Here is a 16,397-nt window from a genome sequence, read left to right as displayed (position 1 = left end):
GCAAGTCTTATCCCATAGGGTGTCTCCAGCACAGAAGTTCTCCCAGCACAGATACAGCTGATACTCACAGCCAATTAGCCTGGAGGTCAATTCCTCCCAGTGATACTACAACAAGGCTGTGCACACAGCCCACAAAGGGGTGCACCAAAAGTGTCCACCTCAGGTAGCTGGGGAGGCCGAGCCACTGGACACCTAAAACACAAAGCCACTCTACCAACTCAGGGAAGCAGCGAAAATGTGGAGACAGCCGAGACCGGTTTGGCTCAGTGGATAGAGTGTCGGCTTGGGGACTGAAAGGTCCCGGGTTCAATTCCGGTCAAGGACATGTACCTTGGTTGCGGGCATACCCCCGGTAGGGGGTGTGCAGGAGGCAGCTGATCGATGACTCTCTCTCATCGATGTTTCTAACTCTCTATCTCTCTCCCTTCCTCTCTGTACAAAATCAATAAAATATATTTTTAAAAAAAGAAAAGAAAAGAAAATGTGGAGACAAAACAGATCACAAATGAAAGAAATGGAGAAAAGTAAAGGACTAGATGTAGAGTTCAAAACCACAGTTATAAGGTTTTTTAAGAATTTTCTAGAAAAGGCTGATAAATTTAGTGAGACCATCAAGGATATGAAAAAGGACCAACTAGAAATTAAACATACACTGACTGAAATAAAAAATATTATACAAAGTCCTAAAAACAGACTGGAAGATCGCAAGAATCAAGACAAAGATTTAGAACACAAAGAGCCAGAGGACACTTCTCTGCAGAAGGGAGAAGATAAGAGAATCCAAAAAGTTGAAGATAGTGTAAGAAACCTCTGGGACAATTTCAAGCGAACCAACATCAGAATTATGGGGATTCCAGAAGAAGAGAGAGAGCAAGATACCAAAAGAATACTGGAAGAAATAGTGACAGAAAACTTCCCCCACCTGGGAAAAGAAATAGACTTACAAGTCCAGGAAGCCCGCAGAACCCCAAACAAAAGGAATCCAAGGAGGACCACACCTTGGTGACACATCATAATTAAAATTCCAAGAGCAAAAGACAAAAAGAGAATATTAAAAGCAGCAAGAGAAAAGCAGGTGGTTACCTATAAAGGAGCACCCATACGATTGTCAGCTGATTTCTCAACAGAAACCATACAGGCCAGACGGGAATGGCAAGAAATATTCAAGGTGATGAATAGCAAGAACCTACAGCCAAAAATAATCTACCCAGTGAAGCTATCACTCAGAACAAAGAACAGATAAAGAGCTTCACAAATAAAAAAAAAGCTAAGAGTTCATCACCACCAAACCAGAATTATATGAATTGCTGAAGGGGGTTATTTAGGAAGAGGAAGAAGATAAAGATAAAAATTATGATCAACAAATACGTAACTATCAACAAGTGAATCTAAAAACCAAAGGAATTTTAAAAATCTGATGAACAATATTAACTGTTGAATATAATAGAATCAGAGGTATGGAAGGGGAGTGGACTGACGATTCTCGGGGAAAAGGGGAGTGGGGGTGCGGGAAGAGACTGAACAAAACTGTGCACCTATGGATGAGGACAATGGGGGGTGGGGAAAGGGCAGAGGGTGGGGTGGGAACCTGGTGGAGCGGAGCAATTGAGGGGGGGAAGAGGATCACATTTGTAATAATCTGAACAATAAAGATTTATTTTAAAAAAATAAAATAAATAAAATAAAAAATCCCCAACAAGCTTTGAATCCTTAGCTTCCAATTTTGCCAAATTTCTGACCATAGAGTCATTAAGTTCTTTGAAATATCAGGTTTCGGGCGGGCGGAATGCGAGGTGGGGGGAGTGGGTAGAATCATGAAGAAAAGTTAAAGTACCTGCTTAGATGGTCAAACTTCTTTAGGATCCTTTTAGAGCTGCTTTTAAAATCAATTTGTCTTTTTTTGTTTGTTAATTCTCACCTGAGGATATTTTTTCCCATTGATTTTTAGAAAGACTGGAAGGGAAGGAGGGAGGCAGGTGGAGGGGAGGGCGGGGGGGGGGAGGGGAGAGAGAGAGAGAGAGAGAGAGAGAGAGAGAGAGAGAGAGAGAGAGAAAGACTTAATTGGTTGCCTCCTGCACGTACCCGGACCATCCCAGGTATGTGCCCTTGACCAGGAATCGAACCCGTGGCCCTTCAGTGCGTGGGCTGACTCTCTAACCACTGAAAATACCATCCAGGGCAAAATCAATTTGTCTTTTAGATTAGAAGCTTCTCCATATCAATCAAAGAATTCATTCCTGTACCCCCAAGAGGTTTGAAATTCTCTCTTTAAGAGAGGCTTTTGAGGTGGACTTAAAGTTTTCTTTTAATGGCTTTTAGAGTTTTAAGTCACTCTGGCTAACTTGGTCTATTTGTGCCAAAAGGCACACGAGGAGGGAACAAATGTTTGTATATGGAACTGGCCGGCTCGAGTTCCTAGGGGGCAGCTTGGGATATTTTAGGGGTCCCATGTGAAAGGTAAGCGCCCCTGACAGCGGTCACGGTTGGACAAGAAGACCAGGAGATGGTGCCTATCCGGGCATCGTTTCGCTTCATTTCTTAGAGGCCCCTCAATTCCGACTGAAAACCTTCTCACTCAGGTTGCCTAACATTCCTAAGACGTAGCTAATTTGGGGATTTCAAAAGGCCTCTCGAGCGGCCTCGGCAGCTCTCACTGTGTGGAGGCCCGCTGGAGGATGCTTTAAGGAGAATGAAGCCTAGGCTTTGTGCAGCTGGCGCTCAGCTGGGGCTGGCCTCCGGAGAGACGGGCAGAGCCGCCCGTCCCACAGCAGAGCCCGGGGCCGCCAGGGGACGTCCCGGACCTCAGCCAGAGGAGCGGCACGGTCAGCGCCCCGGCCGCCGGCCCGACGGAGGAGGGAGCCCGGCTTTGGCGGGGCTGTGGTGACGCTCTCCGCCCGGCCCCACCGGACGGAGGAAGGGCTGGGCACATGCCCGGAGGCTGCGCGAGTGGGAAGGCGCTCCTCAGGCGGCCCCACCGGGGGCAGGTGACGCCAGAGCGGGCATGGCCGCCCGGAGGGTGAGAGTCTGAGTACTTAACTCTGGACAAAGGCGTTCTCGCTCTTGGCTCCTGGCCTTTGGCCCTCAGGCCCCTCAGGATCCTGCATTCACCCGTGTGGCCTCTGCACCACGGAGCTGAGGTGAACTGGACCCGCGTGGGCGGCAGCTCTGGACACCGGCCTCCTCTGGGCTCTGCGGGGTCCTCTGCGCACCTCCTCCAGGACTGGGAAGGGAACGCCAATAAAAACACTCATTCTCCCAGCAAACCTTAGAAAGTTCTAGAGACACTGTAAGAACCCCACTCCCACCGTGCGGAAGGAATCTGACTCTGGTAACGGAAGGAGAGTCACAACCTAGGGGACTCACCACCGGCCCCCAGAGCCGTCACGGAGACACACAGCACATAGGCAAGCACTCTCGGCTCAGCCCGGGCAGCGCGGGTCCAAGCAGACGGACTGAGCACCCTGCATCGCAAGGCTCCGGCCGGCAGTGAGGCTGACCATCGCGACGCTCCGGCCGGCAGTAGCCGGTGGAGGCTGGCCATCGGGAGGCTCTGGCCATCAGTGAGGCTGGCCATCTGGAGGCTCTGGATGGCAGTAGCCGGTGGAGGCTGGCCATCGGGAGGCTCTGGATGGCAGTAGCCGGTGGAGGCTGGCCATCGGAAGGCTCTGGATGGCAGTAGCCGGTGGAGGCTGGCCATCGGGAGGCTCTGGATGGCAGTAACTATTGTCCATCCGAGGCCCGAGGCTTACAGACTGGAAGCACTCGGCCGGGTGCAGGGCTCAGAGAAGAAGAGCGAGCGAGGCTCTGTGGGAAGCAGTCCTTTCTCCAGAAGCAGCAGCTGCCACTCGCCTCGGGGCTGGTCAGGGAGTCGTTCTCGGTGACCGATGACCGGCGTCTGTCCGCGGGACCTGGGGTCCGGCTACATGGACCTTCGCTCCTTCGTCCTTCAGCCTCCGCAGAGGCTGTCAGGAGGTCTGATGACTCAGGACGGGGCGGGGGGGGGGGGGGGGGGTTCAAAAGCTTAAGCTCCAGACTGGTTAAAGCAAGAATAAAATGTTTTCCCCCCGCCTCAGCCTCCTTGATGTTGGTAATTTAGCTGCTTGGCTACACGACATCTCACTTCTTTGTGCTGTTCCTCAGTGGCAGCCAGGCACCCAGCCTGCGAGCCGGGAGAGCCTGCTCTCTGGGCCTCGGGTTCTGAGTCCACACGTTCTGTGGCGCTGGGCCCAGAAGAGCCTCCTGGGGCGGGGGCGTGCCCTCTTTCCAAGACCCCCCTCGCAGCCCTCCCCTCATTTGCCAGGAAAATCCAGGAAGACCAAGCTGGCGTGTGGACCGCCACCCACATCTTATTGCTAGCCTTTTACTTCCTTTTCTCTCTTCAGTCCTACCCCCGAGAGGGGAGGGGTAGATGGTGCGGCTGAGGGAAGGGGAAAAGCCGGGATTCACGCGGCCGGTCAGGTGCTGTGCGGCCTGTGGCAGCTGTTCTCCGTGGCTGCGTCTGCGGTGGGCACCGCTCTCTCCGTGTGACGAGGCCAGTGACCGGGCCAGAGGCCAGGTGGCCAGGTGGGCTGAGACCCCCGGGGGGTGGAGCCCGGATGCCTGAATGTCTGGAAGCCCTTGGCTGTGACTCAGGTGGCGGAGGGCTCCTCCCGGCTCTCACAACCGCCAGCAGCCGCCCGGAGCACCTGAGCTCAGGACTTCCCCTCTCCGCCTGGAATTCCCGGAGCTGGAAATTCCCAGCCCCGGGGAGGCCATCGGGTTCCTTCGGGGGGGCTGCGGGTTCCTTCGGGGGGGCTGTCTGGCTGAGCTGTGTGTGCTGTGGGGTCTCCTGAGCCCCAGCAGTCCAGGGAGAGAGGACTTCAGGGAGCAGGCCGCACGCCCAGTGAGGAGGGGATTCCAAGACAGAGACCACGTTGCTCTTCTAAGCACTTTATTTCTCGCCACTGACCAGTAGGGCGGTTACAGGCACAGCTCCCCTGGGGAGCAGAGGTTCAGCGATGTAGCGACAGTCAGTCACTAAATCAACATTAGGTAGACACCTTGATCAGATCAATATCTTTTAAGAACACAAGCAAAGGGAGACACGGGACAGGAGGCCAGGCGGGAAGAGCCTGGAGCTCAGCTCCATTTTCACGGAAAACGTGCCTGAGCCCGGGCAGCCCTTGCATTGGGTCTCCCTGGACACCTGACCCCCCGAATAAATACTCTTATTAGCAAATAAATAAATAATAAATAAATAATAAATAACCACAAGTGCAAACATAAATAGAGGAGCTGGCCCTCGGCTCTGTCTCAGGGAAGCTTCCGGGGACATCTGAAGAAAGAAGGGCCTGAGCCACTCAGTCCGTTTGTAGGTAGATCTTCTCAAGGGTGCTCTGGAGTGTCTGGCCGGAACGAAAGCTCCCGGGCCCCGGCCCAGGGGTCCCGGCTGCGTTCAGGTATCCAAACCCGCACTTTGAATGCTTGGCAGCGGCCGGTGCCCTGTTGCCCAGGCCACACCACAGTGCATCCTAGGTTTCTGAGTGTCGCTTACAGTTTTCAGCTCGGCGCCCAGCCCTGAGCCCCAATCCCCTTTCTGGCCCGGAAGGGGATGGAGTGGTGGGGAGGAGCGGGTGACACGGGGATTGAGGTGGGCCAGAATGCACGGCCTGCTCCCTCACAGGGCAACGATCCCAAAGTAGACCTGCCCGGACTCGGAGAAGTCGAGATAGTCAGGCAGGTTGATCTCGGCGCTGAGCCGGTCGCCCTTGTTCAGCTGGAAGACCCCTCCCAGGTAGACGGGCTCGTACCAGGGCATGGCCTCCGCCCCCTCCGGGGTCTCCCGCTGGCAGGGGCTCTTGATGGCGTAGAGGAGCTTGATCTTGTCCTCGTAGGAGGCAGCAAAGCGGCTGACGGTGTGGGTGAGCAGCAGCGGGGCGTGCGGGCAGCCCCTGCCCTTGAAGAGGACCTGGGAGTAGATGAGGTACAGCCCGTCCACCGGCACCACCAGCTGGTTGTCTGTCAGGTTGACCCCGTTGGCCAGCAGCGCGTTGACCACCTTGCTCTGCCACTGCAGCTGCCCCACGATTTGCTGGTTTGCTGGAGGGAGAGAGAGGGGAGTCAGGGTGACCCTGTCAGTCCCACCCCCACATCCTGTTCCTGTCCCCTCTGCCAGGAGGTTCAGCGCATCCCCCGAGGCCTGTGTGCTCTCCTCCTGCCCCACCTTGGATTCAGTGAGCCCTCCTCACAGGGTCTCCACGGAATGTCCACGCTCAGCCCGGGCTCCGCTCCCAACCTGAGCCCTCCCCGCCCGCTGCTTCCACACCCAGCCCACCCTCAGAGCTCTTACCGACAACGTGGGCCACAGGCTTGTCGCCGGGGGCTCGAGAAGACAATCCTGAGGAGGAGAGAGGAAAGGAAAAGGTGAAACCCTACGTTCCCCCAAACAGCCTGCTACTCTGACTCCCATTCCTCACACACACACCACCACCACCCCCCGTGCACATTTCCCTGCTGCTGCCATCGAGGGCTGACACTCACTCCGCCCAAACCCAGAGGAGGCAGAGGCTGGGCGCACTCACCGAGGGTCTGGGCCAGCGGGAAGACGCTCATCGGGAACTGCTGGGAGAAGGAGGAGGATTAGTATCAGAGCAGGCCATGGGGTGGGGGGTGGGGGGCAGCTGGCTGCTTAGCTAGTGTGTACTCCCTGCCGGATGTGTCTGGTTTTCTCTCCACCCATCCATTCATTCGTCCACAACCTCTTGTTGAGTGCTGGCCACGAGGCAGACACCCTATCTGCATCTTTCCTTATTTCTCCTCATCTCGTCTCCTTCACGTCTCCATCTCGCTGCTGCATCTTTACTCTTATTACTTGTCTGCTCCCTTGCTCTCTGCTCCTGCCCCGCGCCCCTCTGCACGCCTCTCTCGGTGGGTGCTGGGCTGCTTGCTCCTCCGTCCACTCAGCACACGTCAGTGAGCACCGTCTGGGCGACAGGTCCTCTCTCCAGCCTTCTCTCGCCCTGATCTCTCCACTTCTCTTTCTGCCTCCCCGTCTTTCCCGTGTTCCCTCCCCACCTCTCACCCTCTTTCTCCCCATTTCTCTCTTGGTGGCAGGGGGGTGGGCAAGGCCGGCGAGGCACTCACCTCTTCCCTCTGGGGGCCGATCACCCCCAGGTGCAGCAGGCAGAAGACTGCAGTGGCTCCTGCCACGAGGAGGAAGGAGAAGAGGCTGAGGCACAAGCACCGCCTGGAGCCCTGGGGGCCCCCTGCCTTCTGGGGCAGCGCCTCCTCCGCCAGCTCCACGTCGCGGATCATGCTCTCGGTGCTCATGCTGTGTCTGGGGAGGCGCAGGGGCAGGGCGGCTGCGGGAGGAGTCGGTGCGCTGAGAGACCACTTCCAGGGGGTCCGAGCTGTCTCTCCCTCTGTCCTCGCTGAGGAGCTTCTGCTGGCGGGCCGCGCGCAGCTGCCTTTATAGCCGGGGGAGGAGGGCGGGGAGCGCTGCCGCGGAAAACTTCCTTGGTGGAGAAACCCATGAGCTCATCTGGAGGAAGCGGTAGTGGGCTCTGCAGCGCTGTCTCGGTGTGGTTTCTGCTCTGTTGCGGGGGTGGGGTTTGGAAAGTTGGGGACACCCAGGCACCAAGGATGCTGACCACCCTCCCCGCTGGATTTGGAGGTGGCCTTGCTGGGCCGGTCAGTGTTTGAATGTAGGACCTTAAAGGCTGGATGGCCCTCAGTTCCCCTCTGCCCCCCCAATTCCCATCGTCTCCATTCCTTTTGGGGACGAGGGCTGTGGCCTGTTTCCCTCCCCTTTCCGACAGGACTCACAGGGCAGGCTGGGGCTGAGGGTCTCAGAGAGCTGAGTGCTTGACGGGAAGAAACGGGGGGAACGAGCTGGGGCTGAGCTGGGGCTGGGGCCCCCGGGAGAGGAGGGGCTGGGGCCCCCGGAAGCCTGGGGGAAGAGAGGGGCAAGCCCGGGACAGCCCAGAGGGCTCGAGGCAGCCTGGGAACCCCGAGCCCCTCAGGCAGGCTTCCCCTTTCGCTCTGACGGCTCCACAGGCTGTTTCAGTCTTGGCTCCAAAGGCACGGGGCTGATTTCTGTAGGAAGCCCCGTGTGTGGCCTCGTGACCCCAAAGAACCCCTGCTTCCTCAGATCCCTGGAAAGGGCCTAGAGCCCTGGGCGTGACCCGCTCCCTCAGATGTGCCCTGTGCTTCCGGGCCCGCGCTCCACCCCACAGCTGGAGACCCTTCGTGGGCCACTCCTCTCTGTGACCCCGCTTCCCACAGCCTCCGCCTTGGCCATGTCCGCCAGGGCTCCCCTGGCCCCCAGACCCGAACCCACTCCGCTCTCCACAGCGCCTGTGCGCCCCCAGCGCCCTCCAAGGCCCTGGCCCCCCATTCCTTACACAGCCCCAGACATTCTCCCCCCACAGACGACAGAGCAGGCGCAGCTCACAGAAAAAGCTTTATTGGCCTCAGGGAGTCGCCATGTCTCCTGGCGAGGTGTCCGCGGGCTCTTCTCCTCCAGGGCGGCCATCGGTGGGCACCCTTATCTCTCTGTCCGCTGTTTCTCCCTTGGCTCCAGCCCGCCCTCCATAAATAAATAACTTATTTTCTTCCCCTCATAAATACCCCTGCCTGCCTGCGGACGGCCACGCTCCTGCCTGCCCTCCTGCCCTCCGCGGCGGGGCGGGGGCTCGGTGTGAACCGGGCGCCCAGGCCCGGAGACCGGAGCTGCTGGGAAGGTCACGGCAAGGCGACCTTTGAATGGTCAGGGTGGAGGCATCATGGGAGAGGGCCTTGAGACCAATTTCTTTTTCTGGAATTTTCTACAGGGCGAAGGCTCCGAAGAAGACGGTGCTGGGCGCGAGGAGCAGGTGCGGGACGCCGTCGGTGCTGGTGGAGAGCCGGTCGCCGCGGGCGAGCAGGAACACGGCGCCGCGGAACACGGAGCGCAGCCAGGGCGCGGGCCCGGGCCGCACGGAGGCCTGCGCGCTCAGCAGCGGCACGGCGGCCGGGTGGCGCGCCGACGACAGCAGCACCGCGTGCGCCAGCAGCAGCGGCCCGGGCCGCCGGCCGGCGAACACCGCCTGCGAGTAGACGAAGTAGAGGCCGGCGGCCGGCACCAGCAGCGAGTTGTTGCGCAGCGCGAAGCCGCGGAGGAAGGCGCGGCCGGCGCCCGCCCGCCAGCGCAGCGCGTCCCGGGCGCCGGGGTCACCTAGGAAAGCGGAGGGCGCGGGCTGAGGCCTGGCCCTGAGCAGGGGCGGCAGGGGGGGGGGGGGGAGCCTGTGTGAGGGGGAGAGCCGGGGCGGGGGGGAAGCCGGGGGGGGGGGGGGGGGGGGAGCCGGGGCTGGGGGGGAGCCCGTAGAGGGGGGCGGGGGCAGACCGCTGTTTGGGCCCAGAAGGGGAGCACGGGGCGGGGGCTGTGTCTGGGGGGCCAGGGGGTGTTTACCAACAAGGTGAGCGGCAGGTTTGAGGGTGCCTGGTGCGAAGTGCTTCTGGGGGTGCTGAGGGGCAGTCTGCGCAGCTGAGAGGCCCACATCGGGGAGCCCCTAGGGGAGAACAGAGTTGGGGGCTCTGGGGCCCAAGGTTCGGCTGGGCCACCCCTGCTCCCCTCCTCCTGCTGTCTCACCTGGGCCGCGGGCGGCAGGGCCAGCAGCAGCCCCAGGAGCAGGAGGGGGGCGCCACACCCCCTCCGCGGGCAGAGGCGTCCGGGCGGAGGCATGGGAGACCTGCAGGGGGGAGACCTGAGCGGGCGGGGCGGCGCGGGGCCCAGCCGGCCTCCTCCCAGGCGACAGCGAGACTGGCTGACGGGCGGCCCCAGGCAGAGGCGGATGAGATGCATCGGGCCCGAGGTGAGCGAGCAGGGAGACAGAGACAGGAGGGGGAGCAGGGCGGGGGAGGCAGACACAGAGGCCGAGGCAGACGGAGACAGAGAGGAAGAGGCCCGCCGAGCTGGGAGTGAGAGGAGCACCAGGCCAGCGGCCCAGGCCAGGCCAGGCCCAGGCCGGCGGCGGGCGCGGGGCGAGCCGGGGGGCGCGGGAGAGGGTGGCGGGGGCTCACCTGCGTGCCGGGCCTTTATAGAGGAAGCGGCAGCGGCGGGCGGTTCTGGGCCGGCGGCCGGGGAAGCCCCCAGGGCTTAGGAGGTGCTGCCTTCAGCTCGAGGCAGGAAGGCTGAGGCCCCCAGAGAAAGGGTGGGTGGGGGTCAGGGGAATTGTGGGCCGGGAGGCCGGGAGTGGGGTCAGGCCTAGGAGTTCCAGAGAAGGACGGTGAATTCGGGGAGCCCAGGGCAGCAGCTGGTGCCGGAGGGCGGTTTGTGGAACAGCTGGGCGTCCTCCGACTGCGGGCTTCTCTCTGCCACCCCTCTCCCCCTCCCCTGTGCGGTCCCCGCGGCCTGCCCGGTGCCCAGTGGAGGTTCACATCAGGGAGCCGGGCCCTTGGTTGTGGCTCAGTCCGGGAGGCAAGCAGTCCCCCCCGGACCCGGCGCCGGGCTCACCGCCGTGAAGCCGCATCGCACCGGGCCCTCTCGCTGCCTCCCGTGTGCCCATGACGGCTCCCTAGGCCGCAGGCCGGGCCGGGGTCTCAGCCTGCGCCGCCGTTAGCTGTGAGGGCTCCCGCCTGGGGGCAGCCACGCAGCACCTTCTCAGGCCTCCGCTGGCGCCCTCCAGCCAGCAGCACGGGCCCGGCCCCTCGCCGTGAGCTCTTCCTGCCGTGGGCCCAAACCACAGGCGCTCAGCGGCTCCTTCCGGCTGCGGGAGGTTTCTGATGTGCGGAGACTCCCTGACTTACCCATCCTGTCTGCCTGCGGAGGGGCCTCGGGCTCCTCCTGGAACTGGCCAGCTTGGAAAACATTGACCTGAACATTCTTGAACAGTTTTCACTTAGCTTGTAAGTTGCAGGTTTAAAACAAGCGAGGTTCCTAAAGACTCTTTTACTCGTGTTTCATGAGGCTGAGAACACAGTCATTACCCCCACTAATGCGGGAAGCTTCCATTCGCAGTTGTGGAGGGGCTGGGGCTGAGGGTGGTGGTGATGGAGGCGCCCCTGCTCTGGCAGCCAGCCCGGGCGTCCGAGTGGGGCTCCCGCCGCAGCTGCAGCGCTGCCTCCTGCCTGTAGTCTTCGCCGAGACCTGCGTTCTCATGCCGTACCCGGTGCTTTCTGTCCCACTGACACTTACTGAGCACCTTGGATAGGACCTTGAGAATTCGGACGCGAAGGACAGGCTCCTGCCCTCCGGGACCTCAGGACCCGGAGAGGGAGACAGGGGGTCACCGGGCCCTGGCAGCAGATGTGACAAGACCCCTGGCGGGCGCTCAGGGCAGCCCGGGGAAAGCATGGCGCGTGGCCTGGGCCGTGGGCGCCGGGCCGGGGCCTGGCGTGTGGCCGAGGACTCCTCCTGAAGGTCTGAGACCCAGAGCGGCCTGCACGGCCCTGGTGGTGACAGGGCCCCCGATGGGTGTTAGGAACCCGAGTCTGGCAGCTACTAGAAGCGGGCTGGCGCGGGAGCCGAGTGTGCAGACCGGGCAGGGCGGCAGCGGCCGCGGGGTGGCGGAGCCTGCACCGGAGTGGAGCGGGGGATGGAGAGAAGCAGAGCCCCAGGCGGGCGGAGGAAGACCGTGGTCACAGGCTCTTTAAATGCCGCGGCCGCCCCTCGGGTCCTGCTCTCCAGCCTCCCTGCCTCGGGCCGTGGGTCCCCCTCGGGCTCCTGCCCCTTTCCTTCCCTCCTGCCCCTTCTCTGGGCCTTTCTTGTCCCGGCTGTCCCCCGCTCCCGCACGGCGGGCGGTGGCCAGAGACGCCGCTCTGGGGAAGGATGAGAGGGCCTGCAGTTACAGCAGAAAGAGAAACCGTGAGGTCAGAGGGCAGAGGAGCGCTGCCGGACAGAAAGGGGAAGGGAGGCGTGGTGGGGAGGCAGAGAGGAGGCGGCATCACAGGGAGCTGCTGAGGGCGCCTCTTCAGATGGGCCAATCTTGGTTTCGATCTCAGTTTCGAAGGAGCTTGTGTGAAATTTGGTTTCTTTCTTGGGGTGGCCAGCAGCTGGCCCGGGGCTTTCCCGAGGGGAGAGCTGGTGCCTGAGCCTGTGCCCAGCTCGGCCGGCCTCTGTGGTCTCTCCGCGGCTCCCGACCTGGCTGAGACGGCACTCGCCTCAAACCTGAACTTGGCCTCAAAATCGAAATTGGGATTTAATACCGACTTCGACTCTAACCCAGATTTAACCTCAACCCAAACCCAGCCCTAATGCCACATCTAAACACATCTCAACACACGAACCCCAGACAGACTCCCTAAACTAACCCAAGCTTGTCTCTAGAGCTAATCTTGAAACCAGCTAGCACCATGCCCAACCCCGTGGCTAAGCCCGACTACGGGTAGACCAGCCTGCGCCACAAAGTAGAGTGAGCTTTAGCCGCATTGCCTGGGGCTCCTCGCCCTCCCGGAGTCCGAGCTGTGTGGGGGGACTCAGTGGCGGCGGGAGCACACAGCAGTGAGGCCAGCAGTGAGGCGGAGGAAGGGGGCCGAGGAGGGATGGCCGGCTAAGAGGCAGGCCCCAGAAGGGCCCCTCTGAGTAGGTGGCATTTAAGCTGAGGCCCGAATGACAAGAGTGACCAGGTGAAGTGTGGAGGAAACGCATTCCGGGCGAAGGGCCAGCTTCTGCAAAGCCCAGGAGGTGGGCGCCATGAGGGGTGCAGGGGAGCAGAGGGAGCCGGTGTGGCTGGAGCAGAGGAGGGGGAGATGCAGTCGGAGGGGAGGGAGAGCGGGCCCAGACCACGCATGGGGCCAGTCAACTGAAGGACGCTCTGGAGGATTCAGTTTTCGTATGTGTGTGCGTGTGTGCGCGTGTGCAAGAGACAGCAAGGTGCGGAGAGAGGTGAGGCGGAGGTGAGTGGACTTTTTTTTTAAAATATATTTTATTGATTTTTTTTACAGAGAGGAAGGGAGAGGGATAGAGAGTTAGAGCAGCGTTTTTCAGCCGCTGTTCCGCGGCACATTAGTGTGCCGCGAGATGTTGCCTGGTGTGGCCGTAGGTGCAGACAAGACAAGAATTTTATAATTTTTCACTATTTTGTTTACTTAATATTTCATAATAAATTATAAAATACTTTCTTTGTGTTTATTTGATTCCTATTCAAGAGAATTACTTTATATATAGTCAATATAGGCACAGAGTTAAATTTTTAACATTTTCTAATGGTGGTGTGCCTCGTGATTTTTTTCATGAAACAAGTGTGCCTTTGCCCAAAAAAGGTGAAAAACACTGAGTTAGAGACATCGATGAGAGAGAATCATTGATCAGCTACCTCTTGCACACCCCCTACTGGGGATGTGCCAGAAACCAAGGTACATGCCCCTGACCGGAATCGAACCTGATGCTCTATCCACTGAGCCACACCGGATCCGGCGTGAGTAGACTTTCTAAAGGATGCCTGCGGCTCCTCATGCAGACTGGCTTGCAGGAGGCAGCCCAGAGGGCAGGGACACCGTTAGGCAGCTGCTGTAATCGGAGAGCAGATGGCAGCCGTGAAGGGCAGGATTGACAGGACCGGACGGGTGGCCGGTGGGGTGACGATGGAGAGACGGGGAGACTGCAGGGCCCTGAGGGGAGAACCGGAAGTCTGAGGTTGGATTTGTTGTCTGACTTTATTGGACGGCACCAAGGGGAGGTGTCACTCGGCAGTGGAGGAGTCTGGGTGCCCAGGCCGGGTCAGAGTCGGGGGCTGCCCTGGGCACTGTCAGATCCGCGGGGTGCCCCTGCGCACCGAGGCCCGCGGAGGCGTTTCTCACGACCGTGTGCGCTCCACGCTCTCCCACAGGCAGCACCTCCTGCTTCAGACAACGCCGTCCACTCCACAGGACACGCCCGCCCACTTCTCCGTGCTCCGTGGATGCCTCCCGTCCCAACCTCTGCTCGTTTCTGAAAGCGCCCTCCTTGGCACCTGAAACCTGGACTTCTCCTCCCCGTGCTCCTTCCCACTGGTGAAGCCTGCCCTTCCTTCTACCCTGTCACCAGGGCAGTCAGGGGCTGGGCAGGGGCAGGGGCAGGGGCTGGGAACTCCTCCTCTGGAGGCCTCTGCCTCAGTCTTCCTGTCCGCACGCAGTCTTCCTCACCAGCATCTCCACCACGCTCCTAACAACTGGTCTGCTAGCTGTTTGCCTCCATCTCATCCGCCTCCATCTCTAGAGACTTTAAAGCACTCGGCCTCCGTGCTCAGCTCCGGACCCTCCTCCTGACGCACTAAGACCGGCGTCCTGGGGGAACCGTAGGGCCTTGCCCCGTGCCCCGGCCCCTGCCCCGGCCCTCCCACCTTCTCGTTGGTCCCGCCCACTGCAGGTTCGCGGCGCTCCCACCCCGCTTTGCCCTCACCTGTGATGCTGTCGCCAGTTTTGTTGTTAATCCTCGCCTGAGGATATTTCCTCATTGATTTTTAGAGAGAATGGAGGAGAGAGGGAGATACAGAGAAACGTAGATGTGCGAGGGACACATTGATTGGCTGCCTCCTGCATGAGCCTGGGCAGGGGAAGAACCTGCAACCGAGTACATGCCCTTGACGGGATCGAACCCGGGACCCTTTGGTCAGGAGGCTGACGCTCTGTCCACTGAGCCCACTGGCCAGGGCGAGCTGTCATCCATTTTGCGGAGCGAAGGCCACCCAGGGCGGGGCTCCTGGCTCCTTTCCCCTCCCTTCCCTGTCCTCGCCTCAGGCAGCACCCCCCTGCCAGGCCCCCTGTCCGCCTCCCACTTCCTCTCACCGACCCTTCCTCCCTCTTATGTGTTCTCTTTTCTTGCTCCTCCATTTCACAAATTCAAGTTTTTTCTTGAAAATAAAAAAATCCTTCCCCGACTCTTTCTCCCTTTCATCTCTCACCTCCTTTTCTCTGTGATGTCTCAAGAGACAGCTAACCACCCTAACCAACCACTTTTTCGGGAACTGGTAGAATTTCCTCATCTGTAAAATCTGTGGGTTGACTAGAGACAATTCTTAGTTTCTTCCGTATTCGCCATTCTCTGACTTTGTACTCGCCACCTCCCACTGGCTCCTCGGCCTATGGACGGTGACTCCTGCCCTGCGAGTGGAAACTATCTTCTCACAGTTTGTAATCACCCAGCTCCCGAACCTCCGGCTCTTTCCGCCGCCCCCCCCCACCTCGCTGAAGCCCGAGGCGCTCTCTCCGGGCTCTGCCCTGCGCCCGCGCTTGGGGACCCTGTCCACTCAGTTGCACCTCCACGGGAGAGGAGTGGCACCCACACCACCCCCCGGCCCACGCCCTGGGCGCATCCCTGCCGGCCGGGACCCCCACCCGCCGGCCAGCACTCCGTCCGCGGGCACCTCCCCTTACTGTGCGGCCCTGCACACGGGCAGTGCTTCGGTAGATGGCGAGCTGCGGGCAGTGGCTTCTCTCTGGCCCGCTGTCCGGCAGCGTGGGCTCGGGCCGCAGCTGGGACAGGTAGACTGTGTGAGGGACCCGGCTCCACGGCCTCCGCTCCTTTGTGCAGGGCATCGTCGCCGTTCCGAGCTCTGGTCCCGCCCGCGGCTGTCAGGCCGGGTACAAGCCACTCCCTCTTCACACCTGCCCTCCGGGGCCACGAGTCTCCCTGCCCCAGGAGGACGCCTGTACTCGGGTGGCGCGGCCTCGGCAAGCACAGGACGCCGGAGCCCGGCCTCCTGCCGGGACGCGGACGCCAAGGGCAGGTGACGGGTTAGGGAGGCGCCGGTCACACAGGGCAGGTGTCCAAACACCTTTCTCCTTCCCGACCCTCTGCGGGCATCTCCGCACGCCGGGGCCCTCACCGCACAACACTCTGCTGTGGACTCCCTGCCTCGGCTCAGCCACCCGGTGACCTCCGGCGCCCCTCCCGCACAGAAACGCTGCCCACTGGCCAGCCACGCTCACGCCGCCCGCTCAGGGCACGTCTTCCACCGAGGGGCTGCTCCGGCTGCCAGGACCCCGCCGTTCTCAGGCTGCCCTTCTGGCCCTTTTCCTAACAACCCAGACCTGACGGACCCCACACCCCACACAGACCTCCACCTCACCAGCCTCGTTCCCCACCGTTTCTCTAACTGAATCCCAGACACCGCCCCCGAGAACCGATTCCCGGCCGTCTCCGGAGGACACACGCTCTCCTGCTTCGCGGGAGGCAGCCACCCCGGACCCCTGGGCCCCTCCCGGGCCTCCCCTGCCCCCACCGTGGCGGACAGGAAGCCCGCTGCCTGGCCGGGGTCAGAGGAAGCCTGGGCCTCAGAGGCTCAGTATTTTTATCAGCCGAGGAAAAAGAGGCACTGCAGCGGAAGCCATGTGGTCAGAGAAAGTGAGCAGCCCTCATCTCAGGGGAACCCCCAGCGGGGCTGGGGGCCAGGCACTAGGGAGGGACACTGGGAGGGAGGGCTGGGGGCCAGGACCTGGCCTTATCGTGCTGTGGTTTATGT

General features: G+C 60.7%; 2 protein-coding genes and 1 long non-coding RNA gene across 5 annotated transcripts in view; 1 reads left to right on the top strand and 2 right to left on the bottom strand.

The window, feature by feature from the left end:
- The window catches only part of LOC311626233, a 1,185,289-nt gene that overhangs the window by 1,090,076 nt on the left and 78,816 nt on the right, over positions 1 to 16,397 (top strand). The gene's annotated exons all lie outside the window — the stretch shown is intronic.
- On the bottom strand, positions 4,916 to 7,416 carry TNF (tumor necrosis factor). Of its 2 annotated transcripts, none has more exons than XM_084889160.1 (4): positions 7,123 to 7,416; positions 6,561 to 6,597; positions 6,329 to 6,376; positions 4,916 to 6,078 (listed from the first exon to the last, which is right to left on the bottom strand). In XM_084889160.1, exons 1-4 carry the CDS (start codon positions 7,306 to 7,308, stop codon positions 5,657 to 5,659), a joined length of 693 nt encoding a protein of 230 aa, XP_084745286.1. In that variant the 5' UTR covers positions 7,309 to 7,416; the 3' UTR covers positions 4,916 to 5,656. The 2 variants fall into 2 exon arrangements, with proteins under 2 accessions (XP_084745286.1, XP_084745285.1); XM_084889159.1 differs by having other exon boundaries at positions 4,932 to 6,078; positions 6,561 to 6,600; positions 7,123 to 7,397.
- LTA (lymphotoxin alpha) lies at positions 8,375 to 10,166 on the bottom strand. Of its 2 annotated transcripts, XM_084891266.1 has the most exons (4): positions 10,039 to 10,166; positions 9,608 to 9,707; positions 9,428 to 9,527; positions 8,375 to 9,193 (listed from the first exon to the last, which is right to left on the bottom strand). In XM_084891266.1, the coding sequence occupies exons 2-4, from the start codon at positions 9,698 to 9,700 to the stop codon at positions 8,805 to 8,807; spliced, it is 582 nt and encodes a 193-aa protein (XP_084747392.1). In that variant the 5' UTR covers positions 9,701 to 9,707; positions 10,039 to 10,166; the 3' UTR covers positions 8,375 to 8,804. The 2 variants fall into 2 exon arrangements, with proteins under 2 accessions (XP_084747392.1, XP_084747391.1); XM_084891265.1 differs by having other exon boundaries at positions 9,608 to 10,160.

Source organism: Pipistrellus hanaki, assembly GCF_964339955.1.
Source record: "Pipistrellus hanaki genome assembly, chromosome: 7".
Taxonomy (NCBI): domain Eukaryota; kingdom Metazoa; phylum Chordata; class Mammalia; order Chiroptera; family Vespertilionidae; genus Pipistrellus; species Pipistrellus hanaki.
This window is presented reverse-complemented; position numbering and strand designations above follow the sequence as displayed.